General features: G+C 39.0%; 2 protein-coding genes across 2 annotated transcripts; one reads left to right on the top strand and one right to left on the bottom strand.

Moving 5' to 3' along the window:
* Positions 7,079-11,606, top strand: LOC109846913 (putative mannan endo-1,4-beta-mannosidase 9). Its single transcript, XM_020416150.1, has 6 exons — positions 7,079-7,101; positions 9,811-10,066; positions 10,143-10,337; positions 10,441-10,563; positions 10,649-10,851; positions 11,213-11,606. The coding sequence occupies exons 2-6, from the start codon at positions 9,857-9,859 to the stop codon at positions 11,604-11,606; spliced, it is 1,125 nt and encodes a 374-aa protein (XP_020271739.1). The 5' UTR covers positions 7,079-7,101; positions 9,811-9,856.
* On the bottom strand, positions 11,624-14,557 carry LOC109846912. Its single transcript, XM_020416149.1, has 2 exons — positions 14,324-14,557; positions 11,624-11,899 (listed from the first exon to the last, which is right to left on the bottom strand). Exons 1-2 carry the CDS (start codon positions 14,555-14,557, stop codon positions 11,624-11,626), a joined length of 510 nt encoding a protein of 169 aa, XP_020271738.1.

Raw genomic sequence — 16,129 nt, 5'->3', positions numbered from 1 at the left:
AATTCATGACTTAGAATTAAAAAAGATATTCCATAGGAAGACGGTGTTTGTTTTTTTTCATAAAAAAGTTTGAAACTGTACAAAGCTGCAGACGATGGTTGGAGGTTATGGGATGACATGGGACCCAAGTGGGAAATTGAGGATTTTGTGCCTACCACTCATGGGAAATTTGATGCTGGGACCCATATTTATCCGTATTTTCTGGATAAACTCTCGTGTAATGTTTTGTAATTAATTCATGCCATAGTAGGGAAAAAAATATTATCAAAAGGAAATATTTCTTTATTTTTATGGTTACATTATATTCTTCATAGTGAGAAATATTTGTAATTGTCAGGATAGAAAGGTGATGTAGCGGCAACAGAAGCGTAATAAAAGGAGATAACTACTCGTTCTCGTACGAGCAAAATGACACAAACCTTAGAAACCCTAGGAGTAGATAACTTTTACATTTAATAACAACCAATCTGAAATCCTACATGAATTTTCCCCTCTTATATAGGGTACAAAATAATGAAAAAGTATCAAACTATCTGTTGATGTCTGATATCACACAGCCGATCGAAGTTGCAGAGTTGTTGAGTCATCGAGGGGTTGAACCGTCGAGGTGACCGCTTCCTACTTCGACTTTATGCCTGGTTCTTAGAGCTCGGAGCAGACGGATCACCTGCACATGCAAGAATCGTAGGAGTACGGGGCTCGTTTCCCCCGTGGTACCTCCGACGATCAAGTCAGCTAGAGGACTTGGGTAGGGTGAAGGAAGAACGGTGTGTTCTTCCCATATGTGTTGTTTAGAGAGTTTCTTTTTATTGCAAGAAAATCCGAACCTGTTTTTATGGCGAATAGCATCTGTATTTATAGAGGATGCCAAGGGCAGAATAGACACTTCGTGAGTGTGCGGTTTAAGATGGTGGTGAGGTGTGAGCTGGAGGCTGAGTCACCCTCTGCTCTATACGTATCGATTTGTGAGTGATGGAAGGTCACTTCAGTGATATGGGCAACCAGTAGCCGTCGAGGTTTGTCGATGAGCGGCGAAAAATCACTTCAATGATGTGGGGAACCCGCATCCGACAAGGTTTCAGACGGCTGAGGGTGGAGACATAATGATGATCATAAAAGGTTAAATAATGCTGAGAAGACATAACTACTCGTTCGCATACGAGCAAAACGGCACGAACCTTAGAATTCCTAAGGATAGAAAACTTCTAAAATTAATAATAACCAATCTAAAACCCTATATGAATTTGTTCCCTTTATATAGGGTACAAACTAATGAAAAAGTATCAAACTATCTTTTTCCTAAAGCTAAGAGAAATCTTTACATAAAAACATTCTATAAAAATTAGAAAACTAAAAGTAACCTAGAATTCCACGCACGGTTGAGCCTGAAGACAAATATCTTTGAACACGAATATTATCTAGAACCGTGAATTATTTTTATGTATATAGCACTTCCTGAGCTTTCCAAAAACATATAATAATAAAGCTATAGAGCGAGTCAAAAGATATGATCCTCTAAAGTTGCATATTAGAATCTATCTAAAAATACTCTTTCGCTTCAATTGTCCTGCTTTCGTATGATCAGATTTCCTCCAAAAAACATCAATTATTACCTCCACATCATAAGACCTATCAACTGAGATGGTATAGACTAATCTGTTTGAACCCAATTACTAACCAAAATCACACTTAACTAAATTGATGTGGAACACTCCCTAACAATTGGCTTATGGTGAAGTTTATACTTATATCTGTCAATGTAAATGTAGGGTGCTATATTTATGACTCTGTTTTAAGAAGGAAAAAAGCAATCCAGTATGTGATCGGCTTCACTTGCTTTCTACTTAATTACCAAACACCTTAAGTTGTCTGCAGTCACTAATTTGTCAGCTAATATATAGAAGGCAATTTTAGTTTGTTTTTTGTATAATAACCCAGCCCAGAATTAAGTCCAAGACCGTGTGGTAGTCATGTTGAACCTGCTAATCACCCGAATCACTCGCGGTGGGTACAATGTTAGTTAGCTTAAGAAGATTCAACTTGAGTGACATTCCTATAGATTTGCATTGGGATAAGAATGAGATTGATGCAATTGCAACACAGTTACTTCTTCAAATGAAATGGAAGTGGTAACTCAAGGCAAAACTAATTAGGAATGAATTGCGAGTAGCTAACTCCCAAATTAAACTGAAAGTCCTGAAAAAAAAGAAAGCAAACTCGGAGAAGAATAAATTCATGATACAAATGAATGGAGGATAACAAAATATTGGATGCTAGCAAATTAAAAATTACACTTTTATGATAACCACGTGGCAGTTGCTCATTTGATACTTTGGTGAAGATAATGATGATGCATGCATATGCATCATGTTATCTTTATTTTCTTCTCATAACGGCCTTACGTGAATAGGACAAGATATCACATGTTTACAGTCCATTATCTACCTTAAATTGTTACTGATGGTGTCAAACTTGGATAAACGATTTAAACTATATTTGAAAATAGGAGAGAGGGAGAGACTAACATAGAAGATATATGAAGTTACACAATGACAAAATTGTGAAAACATGTCAAGTGCAAAGCATAAGATAATTTACCCTAACTGTTGTCATGTATGGCAGTTTAGGTAATTTTTAAAAAAAAAGAACAGTGAAGAGGTCTTACCTGATCTCACCTGGCACCTGTGGTACACGATGTTAGATCGGTATTGGAGATGCAAACTCAAAATTGATCTGAATGTGTGCTCAAATATGTGGAATGTGCATTTTCGGGAAAATAATTCTAGAGTTTCAAGTCATTATTGTCAATTTCTGTATATTCTGTGTGAGATGAGGGTTTGGAGATCGGTAATTATTTTAATTTGAGTCTCTCTTTGTTTAGTTAGAAATTAGATCATCTGATACAACTCATTACTCAAGAAAATCATCTACTACTCTCAGAGAATGTAGGGCTTCTACAAAACCTCATAACTTCTTACAATATATGTAGTTTTGACTGTACTTGTTATGTACACTCTTTAATATCCCGGAGAACATAGGACTTGTTCAGAACCTCGTTAATTTCATTTGTATTTGTGATAGTCATTATTATGTGATTTACGTCCATCTCTGTGCTTTTCTTGATCAGTGTTGGAGTTGGCTTAATTTCCAACTCATTTATTGCTGCAGTTTTTCTACATACAAATATAATGGCTAAATACCCATATTGGTATTTTAATTCAACCTCATTTGCCAAGAAGGTATTTTAAATAAAAAAATCGGCGTTAAGACATTTTAATTGATTAAAATTACCAATTAGGTCCTTTTTCTCGTCGTCGACCACTTTTCCGACGAGAACTCGTCACGTGCATTTTAATTCAACCGGTTTTCTGACGTGGCAGTGGCAGGAAGAATAAGAGTCGATGCATTTTAAAATCCCCCATTTCTAAAATTGGTAAAAAAATTAGCGAAAAATTAGTGGAGAAATTACCGTATAAATAGAACCTCTTTCTCTTGCATCGATCCATGGCCGCGCCGGCGGCAATCTAGTCTGCAGTGATCTTCGTCTTCTCACTCTCTTCTCTCCGAATTCTCATGGCGTTTTCTTCTAGAAGTTCCTGGAATCGGGGGTTTTGGCTGCTTCTGTTAGCGGTAAAGGTAAGATAATTGAGTTGGATCTGAGATCTGGAGTGAATGCGTGGAAGTTTGATCTTTGTTTTGAAATTTTTAGGGTTCAGGTTGGTTCGTTTTGGACTTAAATTGTGATTAAGCCACATCAGCAGCTAAAACCGAGCCACACCAGCAAACCGAGCCACGTCATCAGCTAAAACACATATTAACTCATCATGTGTCACACACGTGACGATTTCTCGCCGGAAAAGTGGTCGCAGATGAGAAAAATGACCTAATTGATAATTTTAATCAATTAAAATACCTTCACGCCGATTTTTTTATTTAAAATACCTTCTTGGCAAATGTGGTTGAATTAAAATACCAATATGGGTATTTAGCCCAAATATAATTGTGCATGGTCTTTTCGGGCATGATGTAGTCATTATTTGGCTCAATACCTAAATGAAATTTGTAGAAGTGCATGTATAGTTTACTCCAAGCTTTGAATCACAGGAATTGAAGTAGTATTGAGGGAGTTATGGTCAGTCAAAGTATCCTACTCGAATCTGGACAGATTTGTATATTTCCAAACATTTTGGAAGATGAAAAGGTTCATCAAGGCCTATAAATAGGCATCCTCTCATTGTGGAGAGATCATCCACTATAAATAGGCATCCTCTCATTGTGGAGAGATCATCCAAAAATCATCCAAGTTTTTCCACTTGTTCTCTTGAAAGTATAGAGAGTTAGAGTGAAGGAACATCCAAAAATCATCCAAGTTTTTCCACTTGTTCTCTTGAAAGTATAGAGAGTTAGAGTGAAGGAAAGTTTCTTGTGTTGTAGAGATCTTTAGTGTTGAGTTAAGAAAAGAGGAGGGTGTGTGAGGGCTGTGTGGAAGTTGGCGTTGTCGGGTGTGTTGTCTGTGCCTTGTACCCATTTGTTGATTCCATTATAGTGAAGTATCCTCTGAGCTCCAAGCTCAACCTGTGGTTTTTCCCGTTTGGGTTTTCCACGTAAATCCTTGTGTCCATTATTTGTGTGATTGTCTTTTATCTTTTTGTCACTAAGAACAAGACCCTGAAGTGGTGTTGAGAAGTTTCGTGATTTGTCAACACCAACAAGTGGTATCAGAGCGTGGTTGTGGTGTTCTTAATGGTTGAAGACAACTCGATAATTGGCAGTGTGAAGGTTGAACGAAGCCATTTGATAGGCGAAGTAATTTCACGTTGTAGTAGCGCAAGATGAAGAATATCTTGATTCAGCAAGATCTACACATGTACATTATGGGGGTTGAGCACAAGCCAGAGACGATATCTATGGAGGCTTGGAACAAGGTAGGCCTCAAGGCGATGAGCTCGATTGAGCTACACTTATCCCACGAAGTCACTTACAATGTGATGGAGGAGACTACCGCAAGGGGCACATGGGAGAAGTTAGATAATCTCTACATGGGAAAGACTCTCTCTAACAAGCTTTTCTTAAAAGATGAATTGTTTAATCTTCGTATGGAAGATGAAGATGATATTATGGAGTATCTTAATGTGTTTAACCATTGTATAACGGATTTATTGCGAGTGGAGGTCAAGTTTGAAGAATAGGATAAAGCTTTGCTATTGCTACGATCCTTGTCGTTGTCATTCAAACATTTCCGGACCACACTCATGTTTGGCAAAGAGACTCTTTGATTTGAAGAGGTTTTTCAAGACATCATCTCTCATGTCAAAATGAACAAGCGCACGGGAGCTAACTTGAAAAATAAAGGCCTACTCGTCAAGAGATTGAACGATCGGGGTCGACCAAAGTAGAAAGGTGCCAAGTTGAACAAACGTGGGAGATCTAAATCTAAGAGCCACAAGGATAAGGAGTGCTACTACTGCCATAAGAAAGGCCACTTCAAGAAGAACTATAGGAAATTTAAAGCTTATCAGAAAAAAGAGAAGAACTCTGAAACCACCTCTTTGGCTGGAGTTGCCAGTAGAACAGTGCTGAGCTTCTTTCGGTTACGTCAGGTGAAACCATTTCTAATTCTTGATTCAGGTTGCTCTTTTCATATGTGTGCAAATAGGTTTTGGTTTGATACATATGAAAAGAAGGATGGAGGTGAAGTCCTTATGGGGAATAATGCCATGTGCAAGGTTATCGGCATAGGCACAGTGAAGGTGAAGATGTATGATGGCATTATTCGCACTTTCGGCAACGTGCAACATGTTCCTGCACTCAAGAAGAACCTGATTTCTTTGGGCACTCTAGAGGCAAGCGGCCTCACCTACTTCTTAGGCGGAGGCAAGATCAAGATTTGTAAGGGCTCGATGGTAATCATGCGAGGAGAGAAGCTTCCCAACAACTTGTACAAGCTTCTAGGAGATACTGTCTTAGGTGAAGTTGTTGTATCCACAACTTCCAAAGAGAACTCCAAGATTGACTCTGAAGACTCGGCTCATCTATGGCATCTTAGTCTTGGCCATATGAGTGAGTGGGCTATGGAGGAACTGCACAAGAGGAAGCTGTTGAAGAACATGGAGACTTGCAAGTTGGATTTCTGCAAGTATTGAATACTTGGAAAGTAATGCAAGGTCTCATTTAAGCCATGCTGCCTACTTGGTTAATCGGTCACCATCTAAGCTGCTGAATTTCAAATGTGCCGAAGAAGTATGATCGGACAAAGAAGTTGACTATTCTACTCTAAAGGTTTTCAGATGCAAGGCGTATGTTTATATTCTGAGTGATGAACGGGACAAGCTGAAGCCAAAGTCACTCGAGTATATTTTTCTCGGTTTTGAGAAGGGAGTGAAAGAATACAAGTTGTGGGATCCAAAAAACAAGAAGAAAGTGCTGAGTAGAGATGTCGTGTTTGATGAAAGACTTAGAGCTGAAGCTATTGACAAAGATAAGGATCGTTGTCATACTGAAATTCCTTTGTCAACGGAAGGTTATATTCCAGAAAGTCAAGCTGAGGTGGATCAACACGACGAACATCAACAAGCCGAAGAGGTTCATGCAGAACCTACAAGCATAGCACAATCAAGATAGAGAAGAGTCATCAAGCCTCCTCAACTATTCGGATGGGAAGATAAAGCCTGCTATGCACTCTTAGCTAGCGGAGAAGATCCTTCTACTTTCAAAGAAGTCATGGAAAATGATGAGCGGCAAGAATGGATAGGTACTATGTCGGAGGAGATGGAATCTCTCTATAAGAACTCCGTTTGGGAGTTAGTTCTGAAACCGTAAGTTCGAAAGATCATCGGATCCAAGTGGGTTTATCAGAAGAAAGAAAGCATAAGTGAAGCAGAGGCTCCTACCTACAAAGCAAGGTTAGTTGCGAAGGGGTTCTCACAAAAGGAAGGAGTAGATTATGATAAAATTTTCTCTCCAGTGGTCAAGCATACATCCATTCGGGTGTTGCTATCTTTTGTAGCACAACATGACATGCAGCTAGAATAACTCGACGTAAAGACAACTTTCTTCATGGAGATTTGGAGAAAACCATCTATATGGCTCAGCCAGAAGGATTTGTGGAAGAAGGAAAACTTTGTGTGCAGATTGAAGAACTCTTTGTATGCACTCAAGCAATTCCCAAGACAATGGTACAAACGTTTCGACTCCTTCATTCTCCGAATTGGTTACAAGAGAGGTGAGTATGATTGTTGTGTTTACTCACACACATTTGATGATGGCCACATGATTATTTTAATGCTATATGTGGATGACATGTTGATTACATGCCGAGATATGTCAAAAATAAATGAACTCAAAGTAATGCTGAGTTTGGAATTTGACATGAAATATCTTGGTGCCGCCAAGAAGATTCTCAGAATGGAGATTAAAAGAGACCGGGATAATGGGAGACTATATTTATCTCAAAGCAAGTACATTGAAAAGGTCCTTGAAAGATTCAACATGATCAATTCCAAACCTATGTCCACTCCATTGGCTACTCACTTTAACTTAAGTATAAAGCAGATGCCATCTATAGAAGTTGAAGCTGAAGAAATAAAGAAGATTATGTATGCAAGCGCAGTCGGATGCTTAATGTACGCAATGGTATGCACAAGGCTAGATCTTGCTCAAGCTTTGAGCTTGGTGTCAAAATACATGTCAAATCTAGGTAAAGATCATTGGCAAGCTATCAAATGCATTCTCAGATACCTGAAGAGTACCAGAAATAAGGAGATTATGTTTGAAAGACAACATGAAGAGGCGTGCATCACTGGTTTTGTAGTTTCCGATTATGCAGGAGATTTAGCTAAGAGAAGATCCACAACAGGATACATTTTCACTTGAGATGGAGGACTCATATCTTGGAGATCCATGCTATAATCCATCAGTGCATTGTCTACCACAGAAGCCGAGTACATGGCATTACCAGAAGCTGCAAAGAAAGCCACATGGCTCAAGGGCTTAGCAAGTGATTTGGGTCTAAATCAAAACTCTGTAAAAATTCAATGTGACAGCCAGAGTGCTATTTGTCTTGCAAAGAATCAGGTATTTCATGCAAGGACAAAACATATTGAAGTACGTTATTATCGGATTCGTGATTGGCTCATGAATGGAGAAGTTGATGTGAAGAAAGTTCATACTGACGAGAATGCAGTAGATTTTCTCACTAAACCGGTTACGATGAAGAAGTTCAAGCATTGCTTAAGTCTGCTAAATCTGATGACATGTTAGCTCATGAGTGCACCTAGTCACCAGAGGTGCGGGGAGATGAGTTGATGCTCATCAAGGTGAAGTAGTTGAAGCCAGAGCAGAACTTGCTCTGAAGTTCAAGAGTCTAACTTCTTAGATTCTGAAGATCCATATTCCGGTGACAAGTGTTCGTGATTTAGAAGACTAATACTCCGAAGATGTAGCTGACAATTTCGAGTGGCGTTGGATATCTCGCCAAGGTGGAGATTGTTGGAGTTGGATCAATTTCCAACTCATTTATTGCTGTAGTTTTTTTCTGCATGCAGATACAATTTTGCATGATCTTTTCAGGAATGATGCAGTCATTATTTGGCTCGAAAATCTACATGAAAGTTGTAGTGGTGCATGTATAGTTTAATCCAAGCTTTGAATCATAGGAAACGAAGCAGTATTGAGGGAGTTATGGTCAGTCAATGTACCCTACTCGAATCTGGACAGATTTGTGTATTCTCAAATATTTTGGAAGATGAAAATGTTCATCAATGCCTATAAATAGGCATCCTCTCATTGTGGAGAGATCATCAAAAAATCATCCAAGTTTTTCACTTGTTCTCTTGAAAGTATAGAGAGTTAGAGTGAAGGAAAGTCTCTTGTGTTATAGAGATCTCTAGTATTGAGTTAAGAAAGAAAGAGGGTGTGTGAGGGCTGTGTGGAAGTCGGCGTTGTCGGGTGTGTCGTGTGTGCTTTGTACCCATTTGTTAATTCCATTATAGTAAAATATCCTCCAAGCTCCAAGCTCAACCCATGGTTTTTCCCATTTGGGTTTTCCACGTAAATCTTTGTGTCCATTATTTGTGTGGTTGTCTTTTATCTTTTTGTCATTAAGAACAAGACCCTGAAATTGTGTTGAGAAGTTTCGTGATTCGTCAACACCAACAATCAGCACTCCTAATAAGATAATGTGAACTTTATTCTGTTAAGGGGTTATAGAAGAATTTATAGGATGCCACAAATTGGCTCTCTTATACATGTAGAAGAATTTATAGAGTATCACAAAATGCACATCATCAGGCTCCAGAGGTACAGTCTGATCATATTCTCTATCTGTAGGTACTCCCGTAGAATGGAATGTTACGAGTAACTTTTCTTTTTACTAAATTCAGCAGAGAATTCAAGTTGTTATAAGTTGACCTCTTACATGAACTCGCAATTTTAGCTCAATTCAACCCAAGTATCAACTTGCGGTCGTTTCTTTAAAACAGCAACTGTATCCATTATTAATAAATAAATAAATAAATAAAGTAACAGAAAGTTTTCAACTAACTACCTTTTTCGGTGATCATGTGCATCTCAATCACTTCTAACTTCATCCTCACCAAATCTTCAGCAGTGAAAATGGGAAACCCTGCTTTTGTTCTCTTGCGCAACCCCAAACTCTATATAAACCCCACAACATTCTCAACTCAAATCCACGCCAAACCCTTCCCGTTCCTTAATCAGCAACAATTCAATCACAATGAGCAAACAAGCCATTTGCAGTCTGTTTTTCTTATCACTTCTCGTTCTCAAACCTTGCACTGGCAATGCCGAACCTGTCAATAATGGGGGCTTTGCCTCGACCAGTGGGACCCACTTCGTGATGAACGGACGGCCTTTCTACACTAACGGGTTCAATGCTTATTGGATGATGTACACGGCGGGGGACCCGTCAACAAGAGATCGAGTTTCCAACGCATTGCAGCAAGCAGCAAGCTATGGACTTAATGTTGTCAGAACTTGGGCTTTTAATGATGGAGGTTATAGAGCTCTTCAGACTTCTCCTGGCAATTATGATGAGAATATGTTCAAGGTATATAACAATATACAGAGATCATATTGATTATAAATTTACAGGTTTAGCTACTGATTTTCTTTTGGGTTGATAGGCATTGGACTTTGTGATTTCTGAGGCTAAGAGGAATGAGGTTTATTTGATACTGAGTTTGGTGAATAACTGGGAGGGGTATGGAGGGAAGAAGCAGTATGTGCAGTGGGCACAGGATCAAGGGCAGTGGTTGAACTCTGATGACGATTTCTTCAGGAATGATCTCACAAAGCAATTCTACAAGAACCATATCAAGGTGTGTGTGTGCGAGTGTGTGTGTGCGCGCGCACATATATATAATCTTCGTTAACTCATAATGTCCTATTTTGTAGCTTTTAACTTATTATTTCCATGAACAGGCTATTCTCACTAGGGTTAACTCGATAACGGGAGTAATGTACAAGGATGATCCTACCATCTTTGCATGGGAGCTCATGAACGAGCCCCGTTGCCAGAGTGATAACTCCGGAGCAACTTTGCAGGTTTAAAATACGAACAATAACATTTTATTCATACATAATACTTAAACTTGTGCTATATATAACGTGAAAATTTTGATGCTTACAGAATTGGATATATGAAATGTCTTGTTATGTGAAATCTGTCGATAGCAACCATTTGCTCGAAGCGGGACTAGAAGGGTTCTATGGCGACTCGAGGCCTGATAGGAAACACTACAATCCTGGTTTTGGAGTTGGGTCTGATTTCATAGCTAACAATCAGATCCCTCAAATTGATTTCACTACCATTCATATCTACCCGGATCAATGGTGAGCTCTATTAGTTCTAACAGCATGCTCTGCATATAAAAGGAGTTTAAAATTGACTGCCAATCCTCTAAATCCTTGGTTGTATGAAAATTCTACAATCGTAGGACCCACGAGAAGAAATGATGCCAATGGGCGGTAGATATGTAGGTTTTCTCTCTTAGTCCAGATTAGAATTTTGTTGGATTTATCTTACAACTCTTCAACTTTTCGCACTTTACAGTTAGTAGTGCACAAAAAGTGCTAGCAAACATTGCATCAGCTATATCCATACAGTGAATGCACCAATTTCCACATATAACCCTCATAAAGCAATAATTTGTGTAAATACACCCTTCAAATGTAACATATTACGTTCATTCAGGATCAATGGCGCAGATGATAATGCACAAACAACATTCCTTCAGAGTTGGATTACATCACATTCTCAAGATGCGGGATCCATAGGAAAACCACTCCTCATCACAGAATTTGGACGATCTTCGAAACAGTTTAGCTCTGCACAAAGAGATGCCTACTATTGGGCTGCATATAACACAATCTACGGGCTGGCGAGATCCGGCGGTGCTTGCACCGGTGCTCTTTTCTGGCAGTATTTAGGCCAAGGAATGGATAACTTCAGAGATGGGTATGAAGTTGTTTTCCAAGATTGCCCCTCAACAGCGAGCATAATTTCCCAGCAGTCCCGGAGGATTGAGAGCCTGAATAACCCCATGACCGTGTCTGATACCAAGAAACTTGACAAGCTTAAGAACTAGCTAGGAGATATATTATGTTATACAAATAGAAGCTCTTTTGCTTTGTTTCGATCTTTGTTGAGCATGGCTTCAGTTTTGACAGCCTGTTCACGCTCATTTCTTGTAACTGTATTCAAGGAACTCTGCCTATCATCAAAGAAGTTTTTCCCCCTCCCTCCGCAAGTGAGCAAAAGCTTGAGTTCATGGAATGTAATGTTAATTCTTTTTAATTTCAGTTTTTCTTCCTTCATCCAGTGCATGAAGGATTCTTCTAGTTTTTTCGCATTTGGGGCTGAGATAAGATCTGTTGGTGCCTGCGATTAAATCTGGAATGATACAAATATAAAACAGAGAATACTGATAAATAACTGAAGTGTTATAATTTAAAACTCTCCAACTCAGCTGCTGTGCATTTGTAAAACGCTATGCTTAAAACAATATTTGGCCTACTCCGGTGCAAGGATATCCCAAGGCCAAATTGCTTCCAGGAACAGTAGTACAGTACTCTAGTGTGCACCGATCTATAGGATCTTTCGGTCAAGGCAACGATCTCCTCGATCTATAGGACCTTTCTGGTCCAGGCAATGTTCCTACGAGCACCGGTTATTTTACAACATATATATCTGTATATATATTTTGTATTGGTTGTTGTTTTTGCAATAAGTTTTCCTTAAGAGTTTGAGGCCTATTTATAGTGTTTAAAAAATACTATACACTAATAAAACAATAGTAGTTTAGTATGCATTGTGGGGTCCATGTATTAATTTTCAATGAAATTAGGCAGGACCTAAGATTTTCTCCCACGTTTTTACTGTGCAACTTTCGATGCCTTTTTCTTTGAGATGGGGGCCGCCTTTTTCTTTGAGGTGGGGCCCGCCTTTTTTCTTTTTCAAAAGAAACGACTGCTTGAACTTTTGGACTTAGTTTAAAAAAATATTCAACAATCCCTCACAAGTTTTTTAAACTAGTGTCGTGCAACGGTACCGTTGTTTTAATCGTTGTGCATAAGGTAGATATCGTAAGGACTTGAATCCCCCTTTAACCAACTGAATAAAAGATAGGTGCATGGTGTTATAAAGACTTGAACCAGCATATGTTTAAAAATCTAGTGATCACACAAGATCAAACTTATCTGTGGTAATTTTTACTTTGAACCATATTTGCCTTTACCTTTGCCTTTACCTTGCACATTTACGGCCCTGTACATGTCCTGGTTTCTATTAGGGCTCTAGGTATCTTTTCACAAGACACCATAGGAGACGGCCAAATCTCCACCCATGCATAGGTGATTTTTTTAGGCATGTTTCCTATCAAACATCCCGCATCCGAAATGCTTTGAACTCATTAAGGGTTAAGAGTCATCCTCTCTCATGATAGGATTCTAGGTGAGTTCTTTAGGTGTGTTTCCTATCTAACACCCCGCATCTGAATGTTTTGGACTCATTAAGGTTTAACAACTAACCCTTTTACATGATAGGATCATCGGTGAATTCTTTAGTCATGTTACCTATCCAACAGCCCACATCCGAAATGCTTTGGACTCATTAAGGCTTAACATCCATCCTCTTTATAATGATAGGATTTACCTGTAAATCTTATTTGACTTTTGAACCAATCATCTTGTCATTAGTAGCGTAAGCTTTGAACTAATAACTAGATGTAAATGGTAAGTATTTGTAAGATACACCAAACTTTGCAAATCTTACTTGACTTTTGAACCAATTATCTTATCATTAGTAATATAAGTTTTGACCTAATAACTTAATAAACATGGTAAGTATTTATAAGACTTACAAAATTTTGAGACCCATTCTAGCAGACATCCTTTCGACTATACCCTTTTTCAGACCCTTAGTCAAAGGATCAGCCACATTCTCTGAAAATCGAACATCAATCACAGAGACGACTCTTTAACAAATGAGCTCTCTCAAATATCCACGCTTCAGATGAATGGCCCGCTTCTTTTCATTGAATATCGAGTTCATTAACACATCACTCGCCGCCTGATTATCACAATAGATAGTAATTACGCCTTGCAATTCTATCAATGGAAGGTCTCGGAGAAAACAACTGAGCCATTTAGCTTCATCTCCTACAGCACAAAGTACGAAGAACTCAGATTCCATCAATGACTATGCAATCATGGTCTGTTTCTTAGACTTCCACGAGACGACAGCTCCATCCATAGTGAAGATAAATCCTCTAGTAGATCTGCACTCATCTGATTCTGAGCACCAACTCGCATTTGAATAGCCTTTAATTATAGCCGGATATCCAATGTAGAATAAGCCCAGACCTATAGTTCCTTTCAAGGATCTCATCAATCTTTGGACAACATCCCAATGAAGCTTCCTATGATTACTTGCGAACCTACTAAGCATTCCTACAACTAATTCTATGTTTGGCCTTGTGCAGCTCATTGCGTACATAAGACTACCAATTATATTTGAGTACCTTAGCTGCTCTACTGGTCTTCCAGTGTTCGGTCAAAGCTTCTTGTTGTAATTATATGGCACTGACAGTTCTGGCAGGTCGTTGTAGCCATACTTCCTTAGCATTCTCTTGACATAATGAGATTGAGACTTCAGAGATACAAATTTGATTCCGAGAATCACGTCAGTAGTTCCAAGGTCCTTCATGCTGAACTGAGCTGAGAGAAATTTCTTGGTAGATATTACTATCTTTAAATCACTCCCGATGATGAGCATATCATCCACATAGAGGTAGATAACCACCACCTTTCCTTTAGCGACCTTGATGTGTAGGCACTTATCAGATTCACTAACTTGATAACCATTGTTGCGAACAATCTCATCGAACTTCTCATGCCAGAGTTTCGATGCTTGCTTAAGTCCATATAGAGACTTAATAAGTTTACAAACTTTACCAACTGGAGCATCAAGACCTTCTGCTTTCTCCATGTAGATTTTTTTTGTAAGATCTCCATTGAGAAAGTCAGTCTTCACATCCATCTGATGTATGCCAAATATTTTTATCACCGTCCATGTGATAAGCACTCTGATGGTAGTGATCCTGCAAACTGGTGCATAGATATCAAAGAAGTCTATACCTTCTTTCTGAGAGAATCCTTTTGCTACCAGTCTTGCTTTGTACTTTCAAATAGTACCATAAGGATGAACCTTCTTCTTAAAGATCCATTTGTAACAGATAGGCATTGCACCTTCAGGTACATTCACCAGCTCCTAAGTATGATTTTGGATCAATGAATCCATCTTATCCTCTGTAGGCTGTCTAAAAATCACAACAAATAGCTTATCCCCATCAAATATTAACAATGGAGGTTATAATTCAACGACTTTCAGAAGGCTACAATTTGAAGACTTTCACGTAGATCGATGAATGTTACAAATCAACGACCTTCATGATAACCGATGAAAGCTCTGATCAATGGTCTTCAGAACCAATAATGAGAGTTACAATCTGATGACTCTTACATTTCAAAGAGCTAAAGCGAAGATTATAAAACGACAATCGTCGCGACGCTCTGACAGAAGAGATTACAAGTCAACGATCTCTTCAACCCAAGACGCAGGACTCATCCCTGCATCCCAGAGGTCAAGCACAAGTGGCCTCATTACAGAATCAAAGCTATGCAAACGCAGCTCCTAAATGCTGCAAACGCAGCTTCCATTTGCTGCCAAGCGTAGCTCCTAAATGCTACAAACACAGTTTCCATTCGCTACCAAACACAGCTCCTAAATGCTACAAAACACAACTTACAACCGCTACCAAACACAGCATCTAACTGCTGCCAACGTAGCTTCTAACAGCTGCCAATGCAGGTTCCATTTATTGCCTAACGTAGCTTGCAAACACTGCGTTTAAACGCAGATTTCATTCCAGAATGCAGAACCTGCGTTTGACTCGCTCAAACACGAGTTGAACGGTTCCATAAGTCGTTTTCTCCCCATGATCTGAGGGATTTACGCCCTCACTTAGGAGCGGATTAAAGAGGCGGTTACACCCCATTCAGCCCCACTTAGGAATGAATTAAGGGGACGGTTATGCCCCTTAATCCCCTATAAATAACTGAAAAATCAGTTTAGTTGAGGGTTCTTATCCTTCTCTCGGTAGCAAAGAAGAAATCCTTTGATCTTTTAGAGGGAGGGATATCTTTGGATCTTTGAGAATTTTAGAGATTTAGAGATCGGCTTCTTCGGATCATCTTTTCGGCAACAGATTCTTAGGGCTATCTCCATGCTTGGCTTGTCTAACCAATTACGGTTAAGATCAATCAACTCTTTTACAAGAGTTTAAACTTGTTCTGAGTTATTAATTCGTCCAGAGTTTCAAACTTGCCACGTAAGTCCTCCACAGCATCAAATCATGAGGTGAATATATCGTTCCAGTGAAACAAGACGTTCAGATAGTCAACGAGAAGCAAACTCGACGCGAGCATTCGAGTGAGGCATCTCATCTCTACCGTGAAGAACCCAAAATTAAACAAAGGGAAGAATCCAGATCATTCTCCTCTCTTTTGTAATCAGGAATTTAAACTGTAATTAAGATCGAGAGAATACAAA

This window comes from Asparagus officinalis, chromosome 7 (assembly GCF_001876935.1).
Source record: "Asparagus officinalis chromosome 7, Aspof.V1, whole genome shotgun sequence".
Taxonomy (NCBI): Eukaryota; Viridiplantae; Streptophyta; class Magnoliopsida; order Asparagales; family Asparagaceae; genus Asparagus; species Asparagus officinalis.
Note: the sequence above shows the minus strand (reverse complement) of the source record. Positions and strands in the feature narration are given on the sequence as shown.